Source organism: Artemia franciscana, chromosome 9 (genome assembly GCF_032884065.1).
Source record: "Artemia franciscana chromosome 9, ASM3288406v1, whole genome shotgun sequence".
NCBI classification, from domain to species: Eukaryota; Metazoa; Arthropoda; class Branchiopoda; order Anostraca; family Artemiidae; genus Artemia; species Artemia franciscana.
In genome coordinates this window covers 37,791,896-37,818,048 of record NC_088871.1, presented here as the reverse complement: position 1 = coordinate 37,818,048, position 26,153 = coordinate 37,791,896, and the positions used below count along the sequence as shown (strand labels likewise).

General features: G+C 33.9%; 1 protein-coding gene across 3 annotated transcripts in view; it reads left to right on the top strand.

The window, feature by feature from the left end:
* The window catches only part of LOC136031379 (aquaporin-7-like), an 85,348-nt gene that overhangs the window by 36,608 nt on the left and 22,587 nt on the right, over positions 1–26,153 (top strand). The window contains exons 1-3 of one of the 3 annotated variants that reach the window (XM_065710891.1): positions 10,631–10,756; positions 21,617–21,785; positions 23,005–23,131. In XM_065710891.1, the coding sequence (XP_065566963.1) occupies positions 21,696–21,785; positions 23,005–23,131 (217 nt within the window). In that variant the 5' untranslated portion in view covers positions 10,631–10,756; positions 21,617–21,695. Of the gene's footprint in view, positions 1–10,630; positions 10,757–17,768; positions 17,903–21,616; positions 21,786–23,004; positions 23,132–26,153 lie in introns of those variants that run through there. The other 2 variants (XM_065710892.1, XM_065710893.1) reach the window with 2 other exon arrangements.

Here is a 26,153-nt window from a genome sequence, read left to right as displayed (position 1 = left end):
TTTATGTATCCCCCTGTGCCCCCGGCGTCCCCTTTGTAGTTTTGTCCCTGTGTCCCGGTCGTCATTTATATTCCCTGTGTCCCGGTCGTCATTTGTGTCCCGGTATCCCAGTCTGTGATTTCTCTTTGAGTGTCCCGGGCGTCATTTATATTCCTTGTGTCCCGGTGTCCCGGTCGTCATTTATATCCCCCTGTGCCCCCCGGCTTCCCCGTTGTAGTTGTGTCCCTGTGTCCCGGTCGTCATTTATATTCCCTGTGTCCCGATCGTCATTTGTATCCCGGTGTCCCGGTCTGTATATACATTCGTTTTTAGTTTTGTTTTCTCCTTTATTTTTTTCCTTTTTTCTTTTTTTTTCTTTTTTAGTTTATTTAGATTTTTAGATTTTTTAGTTTTTTATTAGTTTTTAGTTTTTTTTCTTTTTAGTTTTTTTGTAGTTTTTACCTTTTTTTTTAGTTTTTTTAGTTTTTTTTTTTACTTATGTCCTGGTCGTCATTTATACTCCCTGTGTACCGGTCGCAATTTGTGTCCCGGTGCTTTGTTGATTGCTAATCGAACATTCCTTTTGTCCCGGTCGCTTTCTCTTTGAGTGTCGTCATTTATGTTCCCTACTAGCAGTTGGGGTGGCGCTTCGCGCCACCCCAACACCTAGTTGGTGGGGCGCTTCGCGCCCCCCCAAGCCCCCCCGCGCGCGTAAGTCGTTACGCGCCATATTAGTTATGCGCCATTGTAGTTGTGTCCCTGTGTCCCACCTGTGAATATAGATAGACTTATATATGTGTTTCAAACTACGTAAAAATTGCGAATAAACAACATTCTTGGCTTTCCCATTGTCTGTGCATATACAAAGCCGTATGTACTAATAATGACGTCATATGCAAACGCTCTTTTTACAAACAAACAAACATGCATCCACACAACTCGTTTTTATATAGATAGATAGATAAATAGATACAATACAAATTAACTGCGTAAAACTTGCGAATATACAACATTCTTCGCTGTCCAATTGTCGCTGCATATAAATACATTGTCAGGTTTACCGACCCTCGAACATGCAACGTACAATTGTCCATGGGAAAAACAATCAGTATTAAGATCTATACCACATTTTTCTAATGATTGACCTTGAGCTTTGTTAATGTGATTGCAAATACTAATCGAATTGGGAATTGCAATCTTTTAAATTGAAAAAGCAGATCCGTTGGAATCATGGGAATGCGAGGAATAAGAACAGCCTCACCCTCATAAGGCCCTGTCAAGATTGTGGCCTCTATTAGGTTTTCCATTGTTTTTTTTACGGCAAGTCGCGTGCCATTGCAAAGCTTTGGTGGGTTGATATTTCTTAAAAGTATTATTGGTACGCCTATTTTTAGTTGTAGCACGTGTGGTGGAAACCCTGAAGGATCTATGGAATTTAAAAATTCAGATGGATAATTAACCGCTTCATTTGGTTCAAAAACTGTGTCGACTGACTTATAAAGGACTGCCTGGTCTCGAATCTTGGTCAAAACAATATTGTTGATTTCGTGGACGTCTATATTTTTGGGTGCGAGAATCGCTCTTTCACTTAGCCATTTATTATTTTTATAATTTTTTAGAATATTCGGAAATACTTTTTCAATCAATTCATTTTTGGACGTCACTAAATTACAGAAATCAGCAGGTAGTTGTATACGTCCTGAAATTGAGTCTACTGGGAGCTTTCCGTTTCCAATTGTCAGCAATTGATCTGAAAATGTTTGACCAGAGTCATCGTTTTGCAATCGGACACGCATATTTGTAGTTAATTTTAATATTTTTACGTGTGCCCATAAATTAGAATTTTTCAGGCAAGCATTCATTCGTCTTCAATGGCTCTGGTGGTGCAGCCAATAGAGGAAGTTTAACTTTTCCTGAGGCGCAACACATTCCCATTGTTTCACCATTGAATTTCAAGGCCTTGCAATAGGGACAAATTTTAGACATTGTCCCGATTTGAACACATCTACTCAAGCTATAATCATCGACTGGGTTGTACCTGAATGCCAGGCGATAACTTTCAGGTTGCTCTGATTCCTCGGCACACTTTCTTTTCTTACTTTCTCTATCAGCAGCAAGCCTGATTTCTTGCTGTTCTTGTGATTCCTCGGCACGCTTTCTTTTCTTACTTTCTCTATCAGCAGCAAGCCTGATTTCTTGCTGTTCTTGTAATTCCTCGGCACGCCTTCTTTTTTCACTTTCTCTTTTAGCAGCAAGTCTGCTTCCGCGTTGCTCTGGTAGTTCCTCGGCACGCTTTCTGTTCTTTTTTTCTCTATCAGCCTCAAGCCTGTTTCCTTGCTGTTCTTTTGATTCCTCGGCACGCTTTCTGTTCTTTCTTTCTCTATCAGCCTCAAGCCTGTTTCCTTGCTGTTCTTTTAATTCCTCGGCACGCTTTCTGTTCTTTCTTTCTCTATCAGCCTCAAGCCTGTTTCCTTGCTGTTCTTTTGATTCCTCGGCACGCTTTCTTTTCTGACTTTCTCTATCAGCAGCAAGTTTTTTGGCATAGACTCTTTGAGCATCTTCATCGGCTTTTGCCATGGTAAGTTCATCAGTCATTGTAAACTTAGACATTAATAGATTTCTACGTGAACATATGTCTTAAATATCTTGAATGACGTCACCGTCAAAGCAAAAATGACGACAATTAATTTCATTACGTCAGTCAACACAGAAACATGACGTCACCTGATCCACAGACAGACACACAGACAGACAACTTATTTTTATATATATAGATATGTGCCGGTGTCCCGGTCGTCATTTGTGTCCCGATGTCCCGGTCTGTAATTTCGTCAGTTGAAAACATGACGTCAGTCAACACACAAACATGACGTCACCCGACAGACAGACCCACACACACACAGACAACTTATTTTTATATATATATAGATTGTTCCGAGTTTTCATCCGTCACGATGTCTAAGATTGAAAAGGATAAAGTTCAACTGGATGCAAAGTCAATTTATGTTTTTAACGACGTAAAACTTGTGAATATACAACATTCTTCGCTGCCCCATTGTCTGTGCATATAAATAGATTGTCAGGTTTACCGACTCTTGAACATGCAACATATAATTGTCCATGGGAAAAACAATCCATATTCAGATCTATACCTCATGATTCTAATAATTGCCCTTGAGCTTTGTTGATGGTGATTGCTAATCGAACATTGCCTGTGTCCCCGTCGTCATTTATATATCCCCCCTGTGCCCCCGGCGTCACCGTTGTAGTTGTGTCCCTGCGTCCCGGTCGTCATTTATATTCCCTGTGTCCCGGTCGTCATCCCGGTATGCATTCGTTTTTGAATTGGTATATAATGAAATAAATTTTTAATTTTTTCCCTTTTTTTCTTTTTATTTTTTTATTGGTTTTTACCTTTTTTTAGGTTTTTTAGTTTTTTTCTTTTTTCTTTTTAGTTTTTTTTTTGAAGTTTTTATCTTTTTAGTTTCTTTATTTTTATTTTTATTATTTTAGTTTTCTTTTTCTCCTTTATTTTTCAGTTTTTTCCTTTTTTTAGTTTTTTTCTTTTTTAGTTCTTTTAGTTTTTACCTTTTTTAGTTTTTTTAAGTTTTTTTTAGTTTTTTAGTTTTTTTAGTTTTTTTATTAGTTTTTAGTTTATTTTATGGTTTTTTCCTTTTTTTAGTTTTTTTTTAGTTTTTTACCTTTTTTTTTAGTTTTTTTTTAGTTTTTAAGCTTTTTTAGATTTTTTTATTTTTTTCCTTTTTAGTTTTTTTTTGTAGTTTTTACCTTCTTTAGATTTTTGCTTCTTTTATATTAATGCTAAAGCCAAAGTTCGAACCTGGAACCTCTTGAACCTAGAACCTGGAACATAACGCCTTATCAACTCAGCTACATCGGCTTGAATACATTCGTTTTTGAATTGGTATATGATGAAATAATTCAGACGTCATATTATATGATGAAAAAATTTTTAGTTTTTTCCTTTTTTTCTTTTTAGTTTTTTTTATTGGTTTTTACCTTTTTTTTTAGCTTTTTTAGTTTTTTTTTCGTTTTTTCTTTTTAGTTTTTTTGTAGTTTTTATCTTTTTTATTTTTTTTATTTTTATTCATATTTTTTTTAGTTTTCTTTTTCTCTTTTATTTCTCAGTTTTTTCCTTTTTTTAGTTTTTTTCTTTTTTAGTTTTTAGTTTTTTTTTAGTTTTTTACCTTTTTTTAGTTTTTTTAGTTTTTTTAGTTTTTTAGATTTTTTAGTTTTTTTATTAGTTTTTAGTTTTTTTTGTAGTTTTTGCCTTTTTTTAGTTTTTTCCGTTTTTTTTTAGTTTTTAGTTTTTTACCTTTTTTTAGTTTTTTTAGTTTTTTAGCTTTTTTAGTTTTTTTTTTCTTTTTAGTTTTTTTTTGTAGTTTTTACCTTTTTTAGTTTTTTTTCTTCTTTTGTATTAGTGTGAAATAATTCAGACGTCATATGCGGACAAACACGACGTCACTCGTCAGACAGACAGACAGACATAACCCACAAACAACTTATTTTTATATAGATATCTATATATATAAAAATAAGTTGTCTGTGGATCTGTGGATCTGTGGATCAGGTGACGTCATGTTTCGGCTGACGTCATGAAATTAGTTGCCGTCATTTTTGCTTTGACGATGCTTAGTATATTGTAAAACACATTAATTTGGTTAATAATATACCATTTAAAACACCAAAATGAACATGCTGGAGTAGTCACTCGGTGAGAGAGGGTGTCAGAACAGAGAATGAAAGTCCCAGGTTCAAATCCTGGTTAGGCTAAAAAAGGTAAAAAACTAAAAACTAAAAAAAAAACTGAAAAAACTAAAAAACTAAAAAAACTAAAAACTAAAAAAAAAACTTAAAAAAAAGGGAAAAACTGAAAAATAGAAGAGAAAAAGAAAACTAATAAAATTAAGAATAAAAATAAAAAAAAATAAAAAAGATAAAAACTAAAAAAAAAGTAAAAAGAAAAAACGAAAAAAAACTAAAAAAGCTAAAAAAAGGGTAAAAACCAATAAAAAACTAAAAAGAAAAAAACTAAAAAAAATTTTCATCTAAAAAACTAAAAAAACTAAAAAAGGTAAAAACTAAAAGAACTAAAAAAGAAAAAAAAACTAAAAAAGGAAGACAACTGAAAAATAAAGGAGAAAAAGAAAACTAAAAAAATATAAATAAAAATAAAAAAAACTAAAAAGTTAAAAACTTCAAAAAAAAACTAAAAAGAAAAAAGAAAAAAACTACAAAACCTAAAAAAAGGTCAAAACCAATAAAAAAAACTAAAACGGGAACACTGGGACACAAATGACGACTGGGATACTGGGAATATAAATGACGACCGGGACACAGGGAATGTTCAATTAGCAATCACCATCAACAAAGCTCAAGGGCAATCATTAGAATCATGAGGTATAGATCTGAATATGGATTGTTTTTCCCATGGACAATTATATGTTGCATGTTCAAGAGTCGGTAAACCTGACAATCTAAATAAATGACGACAGTCAAAGAGAAAGTGACCGGGACAAAAGGAATGTTCGATTAGCAATCAACAAAGCACCGGGGCACAGGGAGTATAAATGACGACGACCGGGACACAGGGACATAACTACAAAGGGGACGCCGGGGTGCACAGGGGGATATATAAATGACGATGGCGACTCAGGGAATGGTCGATTAGCAATCACCATCAACAAAGCTCAAGGGCAATCATTAGAATCATGAGGTATAGATCTGAATACGGATTGTTTTCCCATGGACCATTATATGTTGCATGTTCAAGAGTCGGTAAACCTGACAATCTATTTATATGCACAGACAATGGGACAGCAAAGAATGTTGTATATTCGCAAGTTTTACGTAGTTAAAAACATATATATATATATATATATATATATATATATATATATATATATATATATATATATATTCGAAGGTGGGACATAGGGACACAACTACAATGGCGCGTAACTAATATGGCGCGTAACGACTTACGCGCGCGGGGGGGCTTGGGGGGCGCAAAGCGCCCCCACCAACTAGGTGTTGGGGTGGCGCGAAGCGCCACCCCAACAGCTAGTATATATATATATATATCTATATATATAAAAATAAGTTGTTTGTTTGTATGTCGACTGACGTCATGTTTGTGTGTCGACTGACGTCATGTTTGTCGACTGACGTCATTATAAGGATTGAGCTGTATGTCGTCATGAAGTTGTTTGTTTTCTGACGTCATGTTTGTCGACTAACGAAACTACAGACCGCGACACCGGGACAAAAATGACGTCTTATGTCTGTTATAACGTAATAGAGGCAACAATCTTGACAGGGCCTTTTGAGGGTGAGGCTTTTCTTACCCGGACACAGGGACACAACTACAACGGGGACGCCGGGGGCACAGGGGGATATATAAATGACGATGGCAACAAAGGAAATGGTCGATTAGCAATCACCATCAACAAAGCTCAAGGGCAATCAATAGAATCATGAGGTATAGATCTGAATACGGATTGTTTTCCCATGGACCATTAAGCGTTGCATGTTCAAGAGTCGGTATACCTGACAATCTATTTATATGCACAGACGATGGGACAGCAAAGAATGTTGTATATTCGCAAGTTTTACGTAGTTAAAAACATATATATATATATATATATATATATATATATATATATATATATATATATATATATATATATATATATATATATATATATATATATATATATATATATATATATATATATATATTCACAGGAGGGACATAGGGACACAACTACAATGGCGCGTAACTAATATGGCGCGTAACGACTTACGCGCGCGGGGGGGCTTGGGGGGGGGGGGGGGGGGCGCGAAGCGCCACCACCAACTAGGAGTTGGGTATGGCGCGAAGCGCCACCCCAACAGCTAGTATATATATATATATATATATATATATATATATATATATATATATATATATATATATATATATATATATATATATATATATATATATATATATATATATATATATATATATATATATATATATACATATATATATCTATATATATAAAAATAAGTTGTTTGTGAGTTATGTCTGTCTGTCTGTCTGTCGAGTGACGTCATGTCATCATGTCGAGTGACGTCATGTCATCATGTCGTCATGTTGTCATGAAGTTAGTTGTCGTCATGTTCGGTCGTCATTTGTGTCCCGGTGCTTTGTTGATTGCTAATCGAACATTCCTTTTGTCCCGGTCGCTTTCTCTTTGAGTGTCGTCATTTATATTCCCTCTGTGTCGGTCGTCATTTGTGTCCCGGTCTGTAATTTATCTTTGAGTGTTTTTTCTTTTAATTTTTTTTAGTTTTTTACATTTTTTCAGTTTTTTTTCCTCTTTATTTTTCAGCGTCACTAAGTACATATCGCTGAACCTTTGTTTTTTAACTTAAATCTGGTAGGCATTGATGACCTTATCCAAGTCAAAATCCCAAACCCAATCATCATCGCTATCATTTTCAGTTTTGATATGTTTTGACTCTCGCTTTCCAGGTGGATTTTCATCTAACTGCGCGGTTTTGCGTTCTTTAGCCGAAAGCCTGTTTTCTTGCTGTTCTTGTGATTCCTCGGCACGCTTTCTTTTCTTACTTTCTCTATCAGTTGCAAGCCTGTTTTCTTGCTGTTCTTGTGATTCCTCGGCACGCTTTCTTTTCTTACTTTCTCTATCAGCAGCAAGTTTTTTGGCATAGACTCTTTGAGCAGCTTCCTCGGCTGTTGCCATTGTAGGTTCTTCTGTCATTTTACAACTAAACATTTTTCCGTGAACGCATGTCTTAAATACCATTAATGCCATAAATACCATATATATATATATATATATATATATATATATATATATATATATATATATATATATATATATATATATATATATATATATATATATATATATATATATATATATATATATATATATATATATATATATATATATATATATATATATATATATATATATATATATATATATATATATATATATATATATATCTATATATATAAAAATAAGTTGTCTGTCTGTGTGTCTGTCACGTGACGTGATGTTTCTGTGTCGACTAACGTCATGAAGTTAGTTGTCGTCATTTTTGTTATGACGGTGACGTCATTAATGTGTGACGGTGACGACACTCAAAGAGAAAGCGACCGGGACAAAAGGAATGTTCGATTAGCAGTCAACAAAGCACCGGGACACAAATGACGACCGGGACACAGGAAGTATAAATGACGACCAGGACATAAGTAAAAAAAAACTAAAAAAAACTAAAAAAAGGTAAAAACTACAAAAAAACTAAAAAGAAAAAAAACTAAAAACTAATAAAAAAAACTAAAAAATCTAAAAATCTAAATAAACTAAAAAAGAAAAAAAATAAAAAAGGAGAAAAATAAAGGAGAAAAACAAAACTAAAAAACGAATGTATATACAGACCGGGACACCGGGATACAAATGACGACCGGAACACAGGGAATATAAATGATGACCGGGACACAGGGACACAACTACAACGGGGACGCCGGGGGGCACAGGGGGATATAAATGACGACCGGGACACCGGGACACAAGGAATATAAATGACGCCCGGGACACTCAAAGAGAAATCACAGACTGGGACACCGGGACACAAATGACGACCGGGACACAGGGAATATAAATGACGACCGGGACACAGGGACAAAACTACAAAGGGGATGCCGGGGGGCACAGTGGGATATATAAATGACGATGGCGACACATGGAATGGTCGATTAGCAATCATCATCAACAAAGATCAAGGGCAATCATTAGAATCATGAGGTATAGATCTGAATACGGATTGTTTTCCCATGGACCATTATATGTTGCATGTTCAAGAGTCGGTAAACCTGACATTCGTTTTTGAAATGGTATATGATGAAATAATTTTTTTTTATTTTTCCCCTTTTTTCTTTTTAGTTTTTTTTTTGTTTTTACTTTTTTTTAGTTTTTTTAGTTTTTTTCTTTTTTCTTTTTTTTATTTTTTTTTAGTTTTGTTTTTCTCCTTTATTTTTCATTTTTTTTTCTTTTTTTATTTTTTTTTCTTTTTTATATTTTTTAGTTTTTTAGCTTTTTTAGTTTTTTTATTAGTTTTTAGTTTTTTTTTCTTTTTATTTTTTTGTATTTTTTACCTTTTTTTTAGTTTTTTTAGTTTTTTTTACTTATTTCCTGGTCGTCATTTATACTCCTTGTGTCCCGGTCGTCATTTGTGTTCCGGTGCTTTGTTGATGGTGATTGCTAATCGAAGATTCCTTGTGTCCCGGTCGCTTTCTCTTTGAGTGTCCCGGTCGTCATTTATATTCCCTATGTGGCGGTGTCCCGGTCATCATTTGTGTCCCGATGTTTCGGTCTGTAATTTCGTCAGTCGAAAACATGACGTCAGTCAACACACAAACATGACGTCACCCGACAGACCCACACACACACAGATAACTTATTTTTATATATATAGATATGTACGTATTTACAAGAGTGTATATCCATTATTAGCAACTGTATTAGATCAATGGAGCAGAACCTGAGCCTCTCCCCTCTAGTTACGTGTACATCCTGTCAACTAAGGATAAAATGCTGATTGAACCAATACAGGCTAGCATTCAGGCTTAAATCAAATTATTTTTATTAGACACTGAAATTTATAAAAATACAAGTCTAAACGTGTTTTTAAAAATAGATGTCTGCTGTCTGAAAGTTTATTTTGCGAAACTATTTGGTAATATTTTATATTATTTGGTTGAATTTAAAATTTACCTCTTAATCTAGATAAATTTTATTTCTTCTAAAACATGAACCTAGTGGCTCCCAAAGTTCTCACCAATTGACATTTTTAAAATCATTAACATTACTTGTAAATGCTAATTAGTATTGATAAAGTCCGGTAAGAGCCACTTTGTCCAACAAATTTGCACTAAGAACCCGGATAAAATTGAAACATGCTAAAAAAAATTGTAATAAAATATTTTGGACCTTGTTCCTTTAAGAAGTTTTCCCTTAGCAGCTGAGGAAAATAATTACTATGTATTCACGATTTTATAGTTAGTTACTTGTTATAAAGTCGGGACTTTTTGTCTCAAATGGGTGTTTTGCAACTTTGAATGACATTATGATTTGATATTACTCTTCCTATTACGTATTACTCCCGATATTACTCTAGAAGATAACTGAAAATATCACTTGAGAGGATCGAATGAGGGTAAAGGGGGGTCACATGCGGAGGTTGATGGTAGCTCCAATTTCACCATTAATGATTTGATATGATTCGTTTATTTACCTTTTATACGTAGTTATCAGTACGTTTTGTATTTAAAACGGACGTCATTATAAAATTAAAGTTAATAAAGACCATTAATTTGTTTACCTAAGGAAAACATTGTCCACGTAAGAGTAGCAGTTCTAAGATATTTTTCAAGAGAAGTAATTGCATATTTTTTCGTCCTAGGCTCTAATAAAGTATTGATAAGTTTGTGGAAAATATGACTTTTTGGGGTCAGATTTACGTTATAAAATCGGATTTTATATCTCTTGGTCTAATCTTTTAAATCTTTAATTGGTATTTAATCTATTTTGTATAAAAGAAAGAAAAACGATACGAATATTGCTGTTTGTTTTAAGCTTTGTCGTTGCAGAAAGAACGAATTTTCCTTCTCAGTAGACTTGCGCATATTGGGTACATAGGCAATCACTTGAAAAATAATTCGGTGACAAATTATATATCTAAGGTAAGCATCTCAAATTGCTAAGATAAATTACTAGCGTAACAAGGTGGAGATCAGGTGATGCAACCCCCCTCCCTTTAAATAACTTGAGCCCCTAAAGTGATTTCTTATGTAAAACTTTACTTTCCTTTACCAGGCTGTTCAGGATAGGGGGTGGGGCATTAGGAGGGGTAGGAAGTTAGATACTTCGGCCCAAAGCCTCAAACGAGCCCGGTTCGAGATTTTTTGTTGTGTGGACATTAATATTTCAAGTTTAATTGGCTTTTACTTAGTTATAATCGAACCTTTTTAATTCCCACTTCTTTTTAACTAATTCTTTTTCTGCTTAGCAGAAAATTTAGTATCAAATGAAGTTAGCTGTTAAGACATTTTAGAAGTTCTATGAAAATTCTTAGAACCCAAAACAATAATTGCTTGAGGGCTACCATGTGACCGCTTCACACAGCGCCTCCTTTTCAACGCCCAAAGCCACCCGTCAAATTCAATAACATAGACACTGTATTGGAAAAAGATAGGGTATACAAAGCAATCTATCCCTGAGCCCAATCTTACTCTTGATGACCTAGTTTATGCTTGTCAGAAATGTATGGCTTTAAGTTTTAGAGCAATTTTCGTTTTTATATCCATGAATTATTAGTTGAAATATATAGTACCAAAAATAAAATAATAAATGAAGATGAAATTATGTTTGGATTTTTGTATTTATCACACATAGTCCCTCTTTTTAAAATTGACTTAATGGACCACAGGGAGGCAGTATTGAGTCTGCGGATAAAATTCTTGAAATTATGAAATTAAATAACGCTCTTGGACGAAATGCCGGGTAGACACTTGAAGGTCATTCAGACGCATTACATGGATAAACAGTTTAGAACTAATACTCGCAATAGTATTGTTACACACTAACCGATGCCTGTCCCATGTTGCTTCCCAGCTTAGGGAAACAAACTAAAATATCACAATGCTTTCTCACAGTACTAAAAAATTTGTATATAAATAGCTTTTTCCCATTGTCTCGATTGAGCATTTTCTCCCTCACCTCTTCCAAATAAAAGACCTTAAAAAAATATCGGGTGTGAAATATCCAAAATTATGCATAGATAAATACCCCAACAAAAATCATACCCTGTGATTGCGACATTGTTAGAAAGGTAAGAATTACTGAAAAAGCATGGGGAGTGGCAGACCTTTGAAAATGAAAGTTTAGCTCCTCCACCTAATGTAAAGATTTAAGCAAATTATCAGCTGAATTGTTTGCAACACGATACCATACGAAAATTCCACTAAGACCAATTCACAATGAGAGTTTTACTAATGCTGAGTTAAGTTAGCGCTAAGATGAGCCAATTAAAATTTTTAATGACATTTTTCAGCCAGTCAGAAAATTATATAAGAAAACCTGATTGGCTGAAAGCAGCAGTAGCAAAATTTCAATTTTAGTAAAAATCTCATTGTGAATAGGCTTTTAAAGCATTGTGAAGGGTAAAACTTTGAAGATAAGTTTCGTTTGTTTGAAGACAAGGTAAACAAAACTGATAAAAATAAGCAAATTAAAAATTCACAGATTTATTGCAGCATGAGTGTATCCTAAGACGAGAAGTATTAGGGCCTTGTCTCCAAAGTTAAAAAATACAACTTGAAATTATGAACAAAAGCCATTTTTCATGTTCCCTTTCAGTTATAAAAACTGATTCTGAGCCAAAATATTCATTTAGGGATAGAAATACTCATTGTACTCATTGTTTTACATGTTGTTGTTTGTAAGTTAAAATCCAGCATTAAAATAAATGAATTCTGAGTGGTAAAGTATAATGCTTCTTTTTAATTTTTTTTTTATGCATAGAATACTGACATGGGACAAGTCTAACTAAAATATGCCATGGCTGGTAATACGTTCGCATTTTTTTTTTGAAACCCTTCATGCGGCATATCATGTTCATATTATGGAATCACTATGGATTCAGTTTGAGACCTGACCTAAGGCCGATACTATTTCCAAATTATCCACTTTTTTGTGATTGCTTGGCTTTGGGACGGGCTGCTTTTAGTTATAAAAGGCAAAAATGTAAGTCGAAATTCTCATAATGAAGAAAAAGTGTAAAGCCAGCAGCACTCCAAAAACTTATTTCTTTTGTCTTCAATAAGCACATAAAAGTGAAAATTATGCAATATATTCTCAGCAAAACATCTTTAAAAATTTTTGCTGCCTTGGCAAAATACACAGCCTATTTGCCCAATTTTGACCCATGTGCTTAAGCAAATGGATCAAAATTGCAAAATTATTTGAAACTCTCTCTCTCTCTCTCTCTCTCTCTCTCTCTCTCTCTCTCTCTCTCTCTCTCTCTCTCTCTCTCTTTCTTTCTCTCTCTCTCTTCTGGAAAAGTAAAGGTGAAATTTCAATTTTCCTACCATAGTTAACAGTTCTCATTGACACGTTTAAGTATTGTACCGCTCACTGGCATAGCATTCCTTTTTAAGATTAAATAAAACAAATCAAATTTTTTGAATTGAAAGTAAGAAGCAACAGTAAAACTTAAGACGAACAGAAATTATTACATATATGAGAAGGGCTGCTTCCTCAGCAATATCCTTCTCTTAACGCCTAATGATTTAAGCACTTCAAAAAAGTTCCTTGTTCTAATAAAACATTCCTTATGTTACAAGAGTCTTTCCTTAAAAATTGGGATAAAAAATCTAACTTTAGCATAAGGATTGGGGTATTGAGAATGAGGCAGCCCCTTATTAACGGAATTAATTAAAAACAATTTTTTTAATTAGAAGTAAAGATCAATATTAAAACTTCTTACAAACGAAATTATTCTGTATAGTAGGGAGACTGCCTCCTCCTCAATGCCCCTCTCTTCGCAATAAAGGTTTTAAGCACTTTTAAATAAGTTCCTTAATCTAATTAGACGTTCCTTGTGTTTCAGGAGTGGTTCTTTAATAACTACGTACAAAAGGTCTAACTTTAGCGCAAAGAGCGCTATCTCTATTGAGAAGGAAGCAGCCCCCTCATAAACAGAATAATTTCTGCTCGTTTTCAGTATTAATAATGTTCTTTACTTTCAATTGGAAAAGACTTCTTTTTCTTTAAATTTAATTACTGTTCATTTTTCAACTAATACCGTGAAAACCGCTGTCCCTCCTTGGAAATATCCCCAAGAAAAATTCCTGCATGGAAAGTTTTCCAACATAAAGGGCTCAGCCCCGGGAAATTGCCTCCAGAAAATTCCTTTTTTGCTGCAGAATCCCCAAAGAAAATTTCCTACTCTCATTCCAAAAAACACATATTTTGTATTTAATATCTGATTGTTTTTCAATCCATACCGAAAGTCCCTTCTATGTTGAAAATTTTTCCCAGACTGCCCCTCCAATGGAAAATTTCTCCTTTAAACAATTTCTCCAGAGAGAATTATTCCTGGTGATTATTCCCCATGTAGAATATCTCCCGTGGAAAGTCTCCCTTCAAAGAAAAATCCTTTAGAGAATTCAAACCCCACTGAAAGTTTCCTCCAAAAATCACCACGTCTAAAGTTGAGCTGCCAAAGAGAAAGTTTGACAAATAAAATGAATTTCGTATGGGAACTCTGGCAAATTTCTCCTTGAAAGCTCACCCCCAGAAAATTCCCTCACAACAAAATATTATCCCTGTAGACCCCTACCCTCAAAAAATGTATGTATACTTCCCAATAACAAGTACTATATGTAAACAAAGAGCAAATTTTACAACTCGCAGCTCTTTCCCCGGTGTATGTGGGGGTTTTGTCACCCCGTAAGATATAGTCATTGAATCTTTCAACTATCATAAATAAATGCCTATCTCGAAATTTTGAATGGCCAACATTAGAGAAAAGAGGGCATGGGAGGGTGGCTAGTTGTTCTCCAATATTTGTGGTCACTTAAAAATGGAACTAGAACGAATTTCAATAAGCTCTTTCTCGATGTTGTGGCATAAAATATAAAATTGAACATTTTTACAGACTGGACCTTGAAACCACTACAGTAGGATTCCCTCATATGCTGAATCTGATGGTACGATTTTCAATAAGATTCCATGGCTTTTGAGAGATGCCACCCCCCCTTTTGAAAATAGGGTAAACTTTCTCAGGTTCGTAACTTTTGGTGGGTAGCGTTACTCTTAATGCTTCTACTCTAAATGCTTCTTATATATCTGGAATCAACATAAAATTTCAATTCTTTTGATGCATATATTATTCTTATTAAATTTTTTTTTAATTTCGGGTACTATTGGGCCGAGTCGGACCTTACTTAGAGTTCAATATTACGAACTGTTTGACTAAATGAAGTAATGGCCATTAAGTTTAAAAAGTTCAGTTCCTGTATGCTCCTGAATCAGAAGTTGTTTTGAGAGTCTATTTTATCCAGTTTTGAAGTTTTCTGATGCAGCCCGTACTACCATTCAGGATTAGTCAAACAGTTCGTGGTAACGAGCTGTAGTAAGGAGCGACCCGGCTCAATAATAGACGAAACTCTAAACAACGGATTTTTGATACTAAAAGATACATCAAAAGAATCGGATTTTCATGCTGATTTCAAGTACATAAGTCTCATCAAATTTAGTCTTTGTCATCAAAAGTTACGAGCCTGACGAAATTTGCCTTATTTTGGAGAATAGGGGGAAGCACCCTCTAAAAGTCATAGAATCTTAAAAAAAATCACATCATCGCATTCAGCGTAGCAGAGAACCCTGTTGCCAAAATTTCAGGCTCTTATCAACAAAAATGTGGAATTTCGTATTTTTTGCCAGAAGACAGATCGCGGGTGCGTGTTTATTTGTTGTTGTTTTTTCCAGGGGTCATTGTATCGACCAAGTGGTCCTAAAATGTCGCAAGAGGGCTCATTCTAACGGAAATGAAAAGTTCTAGTGCCCTTTTTAAGTAACCAAAAAATTTGTAGGACACCTAGGTCCCCTTCCACCCTAATTTTTTACCCAAAGTCAACGGATCAAAATTTTGAGATAGCCATTGTGTTCAGCATAGTCAAAAACCATAATAACTATGTCTTTGAGGATGACTTACTCCCCCACAGTCCCCGCGGAAGGGGCTGCAAGTTAAAAACTTTGACCATTGTTTGCATACAATAATGGCTATTGGGAAGTGTACATACGTTTTCAGGGGGATTTTTTTTGGTTTGGGTGGGGGTTGAGGGGCAGGGGCTATGTTGGAGGATCTTCCATTGGAGGAATATGTCATGGGGGAAGAGAAAATTCAATGAAAAAGGCGTAGGATTTTCTAGCATTACCATAAAAAACCAATGAAAAAATAAACATGAAAAAGTTTTTTCAATTGAAAGTAAGGAGTAGCTTTAAAACTTAAAACGAAAAGAGATTTTTACGCATGTGAGGGGTTCTTCTCTTCCTAAATATCTCGCTCCTTATGCTAAAGTATCTTTAGTAATTTCAACCATTTATTCTACGGCCTTTCTGATTCAGGGGTAATGCTTAAAGAATTAGGACAAAACTTAAGCTTTAGTGTAAAGAGCGAGGTATTAACGAGGGGACAAAACCCCTCATATACATAATAAAAACATAAGAATATAGAAGTTAGTTACGTAAGTTAAATCTTAAGTTACGTATATTTTTTACTAATAAAAACGTTCGTTAAAAATTAAAAGTTCCAGTTGCCTTTTTAAGTAACCGAAATATTGGGGGGCAGCTAGGCCTCCTTCCCCGACCATTATTTCTCAAAATCGTCTGATCAAAACTAAGAGAAAGCATTTAGCCAGAAAAATAATTAATATACAAATTTCATTTTAATAATTTATGTGCGGAGAGCCAAAATCCATAAATTCAAAAACCTTAAGTTTTTTTAATAGTTTTTTTTAACTGAAAGTAAGGAGCAACATTAAAACTTAAAACAAACAGAAATTGCTCCATGTATGAAAGGGGCTGTACCTTTCTTAACGCCCTGCTCTTTACGCTAAAGTTTTTACTGTTTAATAAAGTAGGATTGAGAGAAAGAGTCAAACTTTAGCGTATAGAGCAGACGTTGAGAAGGGCCCTTTCATACATGGAATAATTTCTGTTCGTTTTAAGTTTTAATGTCACTCCTTACTTTCAGTTAAAAAAACTTTTTTTTTATTAAATGATCAAGATCTAATATTGGGCGAGGTGGAGTGGAAAAGACAATTGATTAAAGAAAAATAATTTCTGAATTTTGCAGAACTAATGTCTAGTAGTTAATGGTCATGAAGGACTGTTTAGGTACTACCAAATACTTTTTAGAGACTGCTACCAGAGATTGCTATTTAGATACTTATTACTGTTTGTCTGATATATTGACATACACTTTACCTACAACCATTTTCGAGGCATATAAAATTATTTCACAAAATTGAAACCATTTGTGTGATTTTTTTTTCAAACTGGGGCCTACCATTAAAGATGCCTGGTGTATTGCGGAGAGTAAAAACACTCAAAAGCGAATGAATGAAATGAGACAATTATTTGTGGATAAAAGAGGGATGTTGAGGTCATTTGTTAGAATGAAAAACCAGAAAAAAAAAACTAAAATTAAAACTGAGGATGGTAAAAGGTAAAATGGAAGGGAAATAAACCAAAAAAGCTTTTTTTACGCCCAAAAAAGGGATTTTAGTCCACAGTTTAAGATTTCCATCGAAAATCCATTTAATGGGATAGATTAACCTATTTCTTGAAGCAGTTGATGACCTTTGAAAAACATAGTGTCTTACTTTATTGTACCCACAACGTTTTACAAGCAAATAGACTATTATTATTAGCCACCAACTTCATGCAGTTTTGCAAAAGCAGCAGTGAATTTATGCTTCGGTGATTTTTTTTTTACATTTTCGGTGATTTTTAGTCTGAATGTCCGTTATTCCTATTTTTGCTCTGGTGGCAACCCTGGCCATTTCTCAGGTGAAAAATACATAGTTTAATATACTGTAAACATGTTTACTCAAATCAATAGTCCTATCATTAAATGATTATAGAACGATAAGATTCTTCTACGTTTATCAAAATAGATTATTCATGTTAATTTCGGTTGGATTGACTGTGCACCACTTATTGGGAAAATAAAAAGATATTGTATTTCTATTCTAATAAAACTTGTTCAAACATCCGGTAGAACGTGGAAACATTTCTTTGGATTAGAAGCTGAAATTTGAGTAAATATTTGTTTACAATTTTCAAAATCTTTTGAAATATGAAATATAAAAATACAGAAAGGTAATTTTTATGTATATTCATAATTTTATGAATATGGTAAGATCTAAATATTTACTCAGGGAAGGGCCATGGAACCCTTAAAATAAGAAATTTAACATTCTTCCTGAAAAATATGGTCACCAATGCGTGTTTATTTGATGTTTTTTTCTTTTTTATTGGGTTGCATTGCATTGGATTAAAGACTTTTTTACTACTAAGGTCCCTGCGTTGGCTCTATAGTGTGTTACTACATCTTTTTCATTGGATTGACTGTGTCAAATCAGTGGTCAGAAAAGGTTGGAAGAGAGCCAATTTACATGGAAATTGGGATTTTTCAATAAGAAAAGAGATCGGGCAGCATCAAAGTGGCAATTTTTTCCGTTTTTTGGCGTAAAATAACAACTTTGGCCCAAAGAGGGCTAAAATATTGTTGATTGACAATTCAGTGCTAGCTATTGATTTGAAAATATCGAAGAGGTCATTTCTCGAGTTTCTCAATTTTGGGGACCGTAATGCCGCCCGTTGGCTCTTAAAAGTTGATACAATGAATGTCCATATTAACCATGTTTTCTTTATCTGGATTCAGTGATTTGGTTCATATGAGATCAGTGTCATAAGTTTTTCAAAGTCCTGGGGGGGGGGGATTTGGAGCCAATTTTCTCAAGTCAAGAGAAAGTGACAGTGGAAAATGAAAAATGAGCCATATCGTACCATAAAGACAAAGGTATACGAAAGGAAACTGATTTTTTCCTATGGATTGTTCAATTATGTAGGCCCATTTTAGTTTTGACAAGATTTTTGAAGAAGATAGATACCAGCCGGGAAGGGGAGTAAGCTGGAGCATGGAGACCCCTTCCCCCCTGACCCAATCAGTCATCGACCCAAATCAGTCATATCAATTATCCACCCGAATATTAAATCCCGTCTTCTCTTGATATTGCCAAAAAATCTATAGCATTGAGATATAAAACATGGTTTCACAAAAATATTGCTACCACTACACAAGTCCTTGCAGCATCGAACCGCCAATCCTCTAACACAAAGTAATCCAACCCTTCCTTCATCACACTCCGTTCAAAGCTTAAATCTTTACTCCCTTCCATGAAATCTTTACTTCCTTCAAATTTGTTCTTATGACTTCCTCTCACCAACCCAATTCAACAATGTTCTGCTTTCTGTTAGCCAAGAGCGGGACAGCGGACAGCACGATTTGTGCTTTTGTAATTGAGACTGTCATTCATGTTAACGCCTATGTAATTTTAGCATAAGGTAATTTTTAATTCAAAAATTTTAAATTAAAAATCTAATTTGCCAAATATTCTTGGTTTTACATCCTACCCCGTGGGTGTATCCAAAGTATTTGGTAAGAGATATATCAAACTATTCGTTGTAACGGACTATAAGTAAGGAGTTACCCAGCTCAATAGTAACCGAAACCCTAAAAAGCAGAATTCTGATATCAATAAATACATCAAAAGAACTGGATTTTTATGCTGACTTCAAATACATAAGTTTTATCCAGTTCAGTCTGACCCATCAAAAGTTACGAGCCTGAGAAAGGAGGAAACATCCCCAAAAAGTCATAGAATCTTAATAAAAATCACAACATCAGATTTAGCATATCAAAAAAACCTTACTGTAAAATTTCCAAGCTCCTTTGCGTGTTTACTTGTTGTTTTTCCCATGGGTGATCGCAAAGGGATGTGTTTGGGGAGGTACTTGAGTGGGAGGATCTTTTCATAAGGGAATTTTATATCGATAATGACGAAGACCACACTGACTTTCCATAATACAAATACCGAAGAGAGAATAATGATGACTTTTATTCCAAGACAGTGAACAAACAAAATCTATTCGAATATTTCGGCCCTATATCTAAGGGCCTTTATTTATTAGATTGGGGGACAAAACACGAACATTATTATTGTAAGTGTTTCATTGTTTATTATTTTCTTTGCTGAAGACGGCCCTTAGATATAGGGCCGAAACATTCAAATAGATTTTGTTTGTTCACTGTCGTGGAAAAAAAAAGTCCTCATTATTCTCTCTTCTGTATTTCTATTATTGAAAGGCAGTGTGGTCTTTGTCATTATTTACGTCACGCTTATGGGGAGCATTTGACCAAAGATATTTTTCGTTTTATTATTTTAGGGGGAAAACATGCGAACATTATTATTGTAAGTGGGTTATTGTTTATTATTTTCTTTGCTGAAGACGACCCTTAGATTTAGGGCCGAAATATTCAAATAGGTTTTGTTTGTTCACTGTCTTGGGAAAAAAAAAGTCCTCATTATTCTTTCTTCTGTATTTGAATTTTACATGGGGGAAGGGAATTTTACCTGAAGGGGGTGCCGAATTCTAAGATTCATATAATCTTAATAGAAATCACACTCTCAGATTCAGCGTATCAGAGAACCCTACTGTAGAATTTTCCACCTCCTGTGTGCAAAAATGCGGGATTTTGTATCTTTTGCCAGAAGAAAGCTCACGTTTGCGTGTTTATTTGTTGTTTTTTTCCCACTGGTGATCGCAAAAGGATGGATCTTTAAGTAAAAGAATTCTCCATGAGGGAAGGGAATTATACCTCTTTCCATGAGGGAAGCCAGTTTTCCCAGCATTATTTAGAAAACGATCAGAAATTAAATAGAAAAATCAAGTCTTTTCAACTAAAAGCAAGGAGCAACTTTAAAACTTGAAACGAACAAAAATTATTACGTATATGAGGGGTTCACTCCCTCGACAATACCTCGCTCTTTACGCTGAAGTTCGAATTTTGTTCCAAGTCTTTAAGAATGACCCCTGAATCACGAAAGTCGTTTATTTAGAATAAATAGCTTTCTTGAAATTACTAAACAAACTTTAGCGTAAAGAGCGAGGTGTTGACGAGGGGATAAACCCCCTCATTTACGTAATAATTTCTGTTCGTTTTAAGTTTTAATGTTGCTCCTTACTTTCAGATGAAAAAAATTATTTTTTAATATTATATTCTTCCTAGACGGAAAATGCTGAAACAAAACGTGACTAATGTATTAATATAATAATTTTACAGTCAGTACTTAGTGTTCGTTTTCGGACATTTTGTTTAGATACTCACACCAAAAAAAAAAAAAAAAAACTACAAAAAAAAACAAGAGAAAAAAAAACGAAACCAAAAAACATGGTAACTTAGGGCATGGAAAGAACAAAGGGAGGAGGCTACCTCTGCACAGCAAATTCGATATACTTTCCTAAAAAAAAAAAAGAAAAAAAAAGTACAAGATGATTTCGAGAACAATGATGACTCCTATGTTCTTGGCGAGGAACTCACTAGTTTCTACTCCACTTAATTTATAATCAAACAGTTCGTGGTAACAAACTGTAGGTAAGGAACGACACGGCTCCAATTGTAACCAAAATTATAAAAACAGAATTTTGATATAAATAGATACATCAAAAGAATCGTATGGGATATCGCACTTACATACGGAATAGTTTCTTTTCATTTGAAGTTTCAATATTGTTCCTTACTTTTAATTGAAAAAACTGTTTTTTGTATCAATTCAGTTAGAAATGCCCCTGATCTTCCCTTTATTTCAACCATAGCTGTTCTCTTTATTTTTGCTTCGTGTAATAATTTTTCGTACGGTTTTGTTTTCTGATTATCTTTTCCTCAGTTATCTAAGACATATTTCTAGGTCAACAGGCTCCGAAGACACAGAAAACAAATATCTATCAAGCTTGATTACTAACACCACAAGCAAAAACATATTCCAAATGGACAAAAAAATTAAGAGCAAATTGAGGGTATCTAGTCCCATTTTTAGAGAGTTCGTTGCAGAATGTCTTGGAACATTTTTTCTAGTGGTAAGTGAACAACTAAATAAATTAATATTAACGGAAAAGTTTTCTTATCCCTTTTTTGGTCCTTTTTCAGGTCCCGTTTGTTGAAATCATAATTTTTGGTATGTTCTTTTGCATTGGGGCTCCCTTGGCCAATGGACTAAAGAAAAAAAGTTTCAAGAGAATCAAGAGTAAAAAGGACCCGATTTTTGGCGAGTCCTCTTCCTTAAGACTTTTTTTTTTTTTTTTTTTTTTTTTTTTACAACAGGCTTCTCTTCGCCCAGTGACTTATGTCTGTATTTTTTGAACATGTGACCCATTTTTAGGCCTCTTCCCCTCCCTACAAAAATATGTCTTCTCTTGGGCCCAGGAGGCGATTCCTAAGAGTTTCAAGCCAATCAGAGTGTCAAACAAACTTTCTTGCCTTTATTTTTCCGGTTAAAAAACAAATCCATTAACAATGGGTAATTTACGTAACTTAGCTGCTTAAAACACGTCGCAACGAAAGGCATACTTTCTATATTCTTTCAATAATACATACCAGATTCCGGGTAAAGATGGACACGCTACTCGATGCTTTTTCATTCTCTTTCTGAATATAATAATTCTTTCACTCACAAATTAAATTTAAAGACCTTAATCGAACCCAAAAGTGACACCTCTCTACACTTTTTGGAAAATTCTTAATGTGGGATACTACTTTAAAAAAAATTAAAATGCTTACTTACAATATTTCTAAATGCCGAGTGCTTCACTTTACCCCCTAACCCCCCCCCCCAAAGTGTAAACATAGCAGACTCCTTCCCTTTTATTAATTTAGTGACAAACGGTTAACAAGAGGTGAGAAGAAAACAGTCTTGCTATTTAAATTCGTTCAGTATATGTAACGTGGGGCATATATTTGCATATTGTTGGGGGGAGGTAGGTGGTGGAAAAGAATAGTGATTCGCTCTTAGGAATGATGTAAGTAAGTGTTTTAAAATGTTTTAAAGTAGTTTCCAGACTAAAGAAGTTTCCAAAAAGTAATGAATAGGTGTCACTTTAGAGTCCATTGAAGGAATTTAGATATCTCTACGTGAGTGTAGTTATTATTATATTTAGAAAAATCATTAAAAAGGTATCGAGTATTTAAAAAAATTGTGATATATGCTCTTTTGTTTTGTGTATAGAAAACAGATCCAGAGCTTCAAGCGTGAATCCAGACAAAATCTTCTAATTTTTATTAATGTTCATCTTCTTCTAGATGATTGGAGATGCATCTGTGGCACAGTCAGTCCTGTCGAAAGAAGAAAAGGGAGATTTTTTCTCCATAAATTGGGGCTTCGGGATGGGTGCTATGCTTGCTGTACTTATCTGTGGTGGAGTATCAGGTAAGTTATAAAATTTATATACGCTCTCTTTGTGCTTAATATATAGTAATATAATTGCTGAAAACACTTAGACAAGTCTAACCAAAATAAATATTATTTGATTTGATGGTAGATTATTTTACATTAACGCTTCTATACTTGAAAAAAAAAAGTGGGAAAAAATTGTTTTATGAAACGTTTGGCACAGTTTTACCAGGCTTGGTATACGCCATTTGGTGACGCGATCCTGAGAGTGGGCAATGTTCACAGGTATGCAGTTCAGTCTGGGGTAGTTGTTGACTATAAATTTAGAAATAAGAAACACGGATGAAACTCAGCGAAAACAACTTAAAAGAGAACATGGCTCCAACAACATACGGAGGTTTAGTTTTCTTTGGAGGTTTAGTTATTTATGGGAATCAACAGATTATAAATGTTTGAATTATTACGGAAGAAAAGCATTGTCAAAAGTAGTACTTTATTTCACTTATTTATTTTTGTTGTTTGACGTGACAACACTGACATAAAATGGTACTGCCGCAAAAACTTAGCAACATAGTTTTGAAACAGCCAAAAGAAAAACCTAAGACAATTTCAAGTTTTCTGGTATGAATAGGCTTGAGATTACTTCAGGAACAAAAGAATTTTCATTTTGTTGTCATTGGTACATTAAGAAACTCCTAAAAGTAATTAGTCTCCTATTAGAAAGCTATAATTCTATTAGATATATGGATACTATATATAAATTCATGCTACTTGCTAAACAGCTGTTGTTCCTAGAAATAAAGATTATAATAACTTATTGGAGCACATATTGATTATCAAATTAAGTAAAATGGCAAAAAGTTCGCACGAAGCCTGGCCTTGTCATACAAGCACCTTTGAAATTAAAGTTTGGTTTGTGCTCTGGTAGGCTCTGACCGAGTCCACTGGGGCCTTGCCAACGAAAATAATAAGTAATTTTTCGAAAAATCCCAGCTATTTTGAAAAAAATATGTTTTTGCAGTTGGAGGAAACTTGACCCCCCCCCTCTTCCTGAATGATACCCAAAACCAAAAAAGGCACGACGACTACATTTTATGGTTTTTGCTCTTGGCGGATTTTCCTCTGTTTACTTTTATTGGAATTTATTTAATGTATGCTTTTGATAAAGGGAATTATTTCCACTTATGTATTAAATGATTGTCAGACTAAAAGGATAAGATTTTATTTATATAGTTGTTTACATAGCAAATTCCTATTTTTGCTATTCGATGAATTTTCTTTATATATTCTATCTTTTGAAGATCTTTGTTTGCCTTTTTTTAAAATATTATAAGAAAACTTTTAATAAATGTATATATTTTTTAAGTATTTATTGAAAAATTCCAACCCCCTCCTCTCGAAAGAACCCAAAACCAAAGAAGGCACTGCTTTTGTCTTTCATTTTAAATATTATATTTTACGACTTTCTTTTATCTCGACGGATTTTCTCCTGTTTACTTTCGATAAAGGGATTTATTTATGCCTGTAAATTAAAGGATTTTCAGGCTAATTTGATAAGATTTTATTTATATGGTTGTTTGCTTAGCAAATTCCTATTTTCGCCATTCAATGTTTTTTTTTTATACTTTCTATCTATTGAACTTTTTTTGCGTATTTCTTAGAAAATATTGTAAGAATACTTTTCATGAACGTTATACATTATTGAAATGTTTGTTAAAAATTTCTAAGCTTATCAGACTCGAAGAAATTCCATTGTTTGCATAGAAGGTTGTTTGTTCGTATTTACAATTGTAAGAGGTGGCGAAACAGTGATTCTTTTCATAAAATTCTTGTTTGTCCTCATTTTGAAAGCTGTTCAATAAATTTTAATGGCCATTTTACACTTAGATAATTAGTGTAAATCTAAAATAGTTAGAAACATTGCCGTCCTGGTTCTTGGCCAAAACAGTTTTTAGGTGTTAGAAGTTTAGTGTTTAGTGTTTAGTGTAAGTGTTTAGTGTTAGTTTTTGGTCGTCTAATAATTTACACTTATTTAGAAGCACAAGTCATTTGTGTTTATATCAGATACAAAATGTAAAGTATTCAAGGTTCCACCCATGTCATGGACAAGAATTACCTCTAATTACCCGGGTATGGGGGAGGATATCCCCTATTTAAATTACTCTTTGATCACATTATAAGACTCGTCAAAATTTATAGACTTTAATATTTTATCATTTACACTCATCCATAGACACAAAGAAGAAACTAAAACAAAATACCATATAGCCAAATCCGTCACTTTGAACATTTAAATCTATTTTCACCTCTTATTCAAAGTGGAACATTGCTCCACTACAAGAAATAACAATAAATGTGCAAATCATAAAAACGTTGCTGAATGATACTATTACTGTAAATAATATTTTTATAGCTTACATCTATGAAAACGTTGACATGAAGATCATAACACTATATATATAAATTATTCTCTCTAAAAGAGTTTCAGCACAAACACCGCACCTTTAAATTCAGCTGATTTAGTGATACTACATACCTGTGGCACTTTGAAAAAAGGTTCCTTGTCCGTTTTTCATAATTTTAGAGGAGACCAAATTGAAAATAAAAAAGGCAAAATGAAAAAACCTTTCTCATAAATAAGAATTTAAGAAATTTGAAACTTTAAAGACTGATTCCTAGTTAATTTCCGATCGATGTTGACTGGAAATGACCACATATTGAATTGTTCGGCTACAGGGCTTAACTCCTAGTTTATCCCAGTTCTATCCTATTTGGGAAAAATCCCAGCTCTATACGTAAAATACAAGTCCGTACATCGACAAAAAAAAAAAAAATTATTTCTTCTTACTTGCCCTGCAGATGGTTTTATTGACATGATCATCTTTACCTTATGAACAGTCTATAGGTACAAAATAACTAAATTTGTTTACTCTTTTAGTAAAATAAGCTGTTTAGGTGGTCTCGTTGACCTTAATAAGTAAGAAATAAATCCTCAATATCCATAGGGTCTTTCTCATTTGCCAAAAATATGAGAGAATCTAGCCGAGAATCAACTATG